We start from the raw sequence: 3,117 nt of genomic DNA, 5'->3' as shown, positions 1-3,117 counted from the left end.
TTTGTTACTAATACTATTCCGTTATCTAAAAGTTATTTTTTAACAAGCCTGCTGGCTATTGGCGACATCAGTGGCTAAGAAGACAAAAATTCTATATAACATGGGAACGAAATTTGGTTGGTATGCTGTCGCCTGGTGCCTGCTATTAATGAAGTTCAGAATATTGAAATCACGTGATCTGGCAGTTCCGGCACTCATAACAGACGATTCTCGTCTGCTTCGATATATGTCTGTTCTTTTATGCAACATGCATCTATATGAGAGGACCTGTCAACGCTAATACCGCAGTATTCAGCGTTCTAAGAAGACATACGCGTTAAGTTGGATCTAAAGATTGCTTTTTGGTACTAACACTGCTTCTGTCGCTAATAACTATTAATTAGAAATTTGCTTAAAAATAAAAACAAAGGATCTACTACAACAACATATTGACAATTGATGCTTTAAAGCTTTGCATAACAGATAAAGCTCGCAGAATACATCAAGAAACCCTATTAATGAATAACGAGTTTGAGAAGACGATTTTCAAAAATTAATGATAATGATTTTCTTATAAGATTACTCGCGTCCCTATATGTTTTGAAATTAAATTATATTTATTACATTGTTACATACATTATTAAATTTCCTTGAAAACTATTAGCAGATCTTGAGTGATTTGTCAAAAATTTAAACAATATTTGTTTAATATGCGTGCTCTATTGTTCGGCATGTATCACATGCAACCAGTTCAAGTGTTATTAATTGAAATGTTGATAGTTGTTTAGTGGATACCAGATAAGAAGAATGAAAGGAAAGAAAAAAGAAAGAGAAGGGGAGAGAGATTGAGAGAGAAAGAGGGTGAGAGAATGAGGCATAGAGAGAAAACACAAGGAAACTAAATCAATATGACGTTTAGAAGTATAAATCTCGCACATATACATTAATGTGTATTTACAGACACATACATATTACAAACTCCTAAGAAGTATAAGAAGCACATACATATTTGCATACGATTCCGTAACAATTTACCTTTAAAAATTAATATCGTGTTTAAGTTTACATGCAAAGTATACGAGAAAGCAGTGACAACAAGTGACAATAATTAGAAGATATCAAAAGTTTTTATGTTCAAGTGTAAAGATGTTACTTATGAAAATATTCATTTTTTTAATTGTGGTTTATTTCAACGAAGCCGAAGGTAAATAGCTCATATAATTTATTCACTTTATTCATTATTCATTTACTTCAAAAAATATTTAAATAATTCGGTTTACTTATTCTTTTTCATATATCTCCTATCCTTTACTATTTTGAAAGACATGGGTTTGGGCGTTAGAACCATGGAACCATGGAACACGGTTGTTGTTTAATCCTAGACCAGAACAATCCCGATCGATTAGATTTATAATCACAGGCATTCCACCCATAATCCTGCCATATTTTCATACATGCAAACAAATTTAGCTGCTATTTCTAGCATAGTGAGTGACTGTACAGAGGTTTTCTATTGGCATGTAGTAAGAAACTCCAGGTAACCCGATTCGCGTGCTTAACTAAATTTCTATTTGCGACTGATGTCATGTAGACGAAAAAGAATTGAAATCGTAGTGTTATATTCCCCCGTTATTTTTAATGCGTAGCTTTGTCGAAATAAACTTTAGGATCTTTTTTAAAACGGGGGCCACATTTTTCATTAATGTTTTACGTAGTGTTTTTGGTACCGAAAGACTTTCAAACTTCGTATACTTATCTATTTTGTGTTATAGAACAGAAAAATATTTTTGTATTCGAATTTATTTCATGTAAAAAATTGTCTTATTTCGATAATTTCAACCAATCACTGACAAGTATTCAGTTGTTTACATTTACTCCTTTGGCTGATTAAGCCATAGCTTCGTTTTATTTGCTTTTTTCTTTTTAAATTTGCTGTTTTACCCTAACCCTATCACCGATAGAATTGTTTCAGAATCGTTTGTTTATGTAGTCGGCACTTAATGTATATCGGCTGAATGGACGTCAGTGATTGGTTGAAATTACAGAAATACGACAGCTTTAACATGGAATAACTTAGGGATTTCTTTTTTTTTTTTTAAGAAGACTAAGAGAAAAAGATGTTTTATATGACACATTCTACCAGTGTTCCAAGTTTCAAAGTGTTTCGTTAATGAAAAATGTGGCCCCCGTTTTAAAAAAGATTCAAACTTTATTCTCTTTTTCACTATTTTCCATTCTCACTTGCTAACCAACATCCACGGATTCCAAACCTCCTACCCAAATATTGATTAAGCATATTATATATATAAATCAGTTATAATTATATATATAATTATATTTATATAATTATGTATTTTGAATTAATTGTTACCTGTATGGTTTTATTACATACTGGCTGCTTGATTTTATCCTTGATTTTATATAAATATAAATTACTCCGACCAATATATTCACTCCGGTATTATTTTTGGTCGTATACGCACGTAGTTGAGGAGAATGAATTAGATTTAGCTTGTATATAAATGTGAACAGTTGTATAAACGCTTGTGGATACGTCTTATTCGTATGGGTGTGTATAAATGTTTATAATTATGTACAATGTGTAATAATATACTGATGTCGGAAAAGAGAGATGCATCTCTAAACTAGAGATCGATCTATGGTTAAAACATTTATAAAAAAAGAAAAAATCCTCTTTGTTCACTTCCCTCGCTTTCAACCCTTGTTAATGGAGTAAATAATGTAGTTCTTAAAGACATTTGGCGACTATTTCTAGCATGTGGTGCTACTCATTAGAATGAAGAACTATGTCTAATGATATATTATTATACTCGCATAGAAGTTGTAGATACAAATGTAGGAAGTAAGAGAAAAAGTTAACATGGTCAATGCATCCTTATAATTCATGATGAACTGTCAGAAAAACATGTACACAGACACGCATGCGTGCATGGCTGCGCAGTAAGCAGTTTGGTTCCCAACCACATGATTCCGGGTTCAGTTCCACTGCATGGTACCTTGACCGAGTGTCTTTTACTGTAGCTGCGGGCTGATCAAAATCTTGTGGGTGGATTTGGTAGACAGAAACTGAAAGAAGTCCGTCGTATACATATATATATATATATATATATATATATA

General features: G+C 32.2%; 1 protein-coding gene across 1 annotated transcript in view; it reads left to right on the top strand.

Moving 5' to 3' along the window:
* Positions 1-991: 991 nt before the first annotated feature.
* Positions 992-3,117, top strand: part of LOC106868353 (uncharacterized) — a 21,990-nt gene continuing 19,864 nt past the window's right edge. The window contains exon 1 of the mRNA XM_014913568.2: positions 992-1,183. Coding sequence (XP_014769054.1) covers positions 1,126-1,183 — 58 coding nt within the window. The 5' untranslated portion in view covers positions 992-1,125. The remainder of the gene's footprint in view (positions 1,184-3,117) is intronic.

The sequence above is a fragment of the Octopus bimaculoides genome, chromosome 5, assembly GCF_001194135.2.
Source record: "Octopus bimaculoides isolate UCB-OBI-ISO-001 chromosome 5, ASM119413v2, whole genome shotgun sequence".
NCBI classification, from domain to species: domain Eukaryota; kingdom Metazoa; phylum Mollusca; class Cephalopoda; order Octopoda; family Octopodidae; genus Octopus; species Octopus bimaculoides.
Note: the sequence above shows the minus strand (reverse complement) of the source record. Positions and strands in the feature narration are given on the sequence as shown.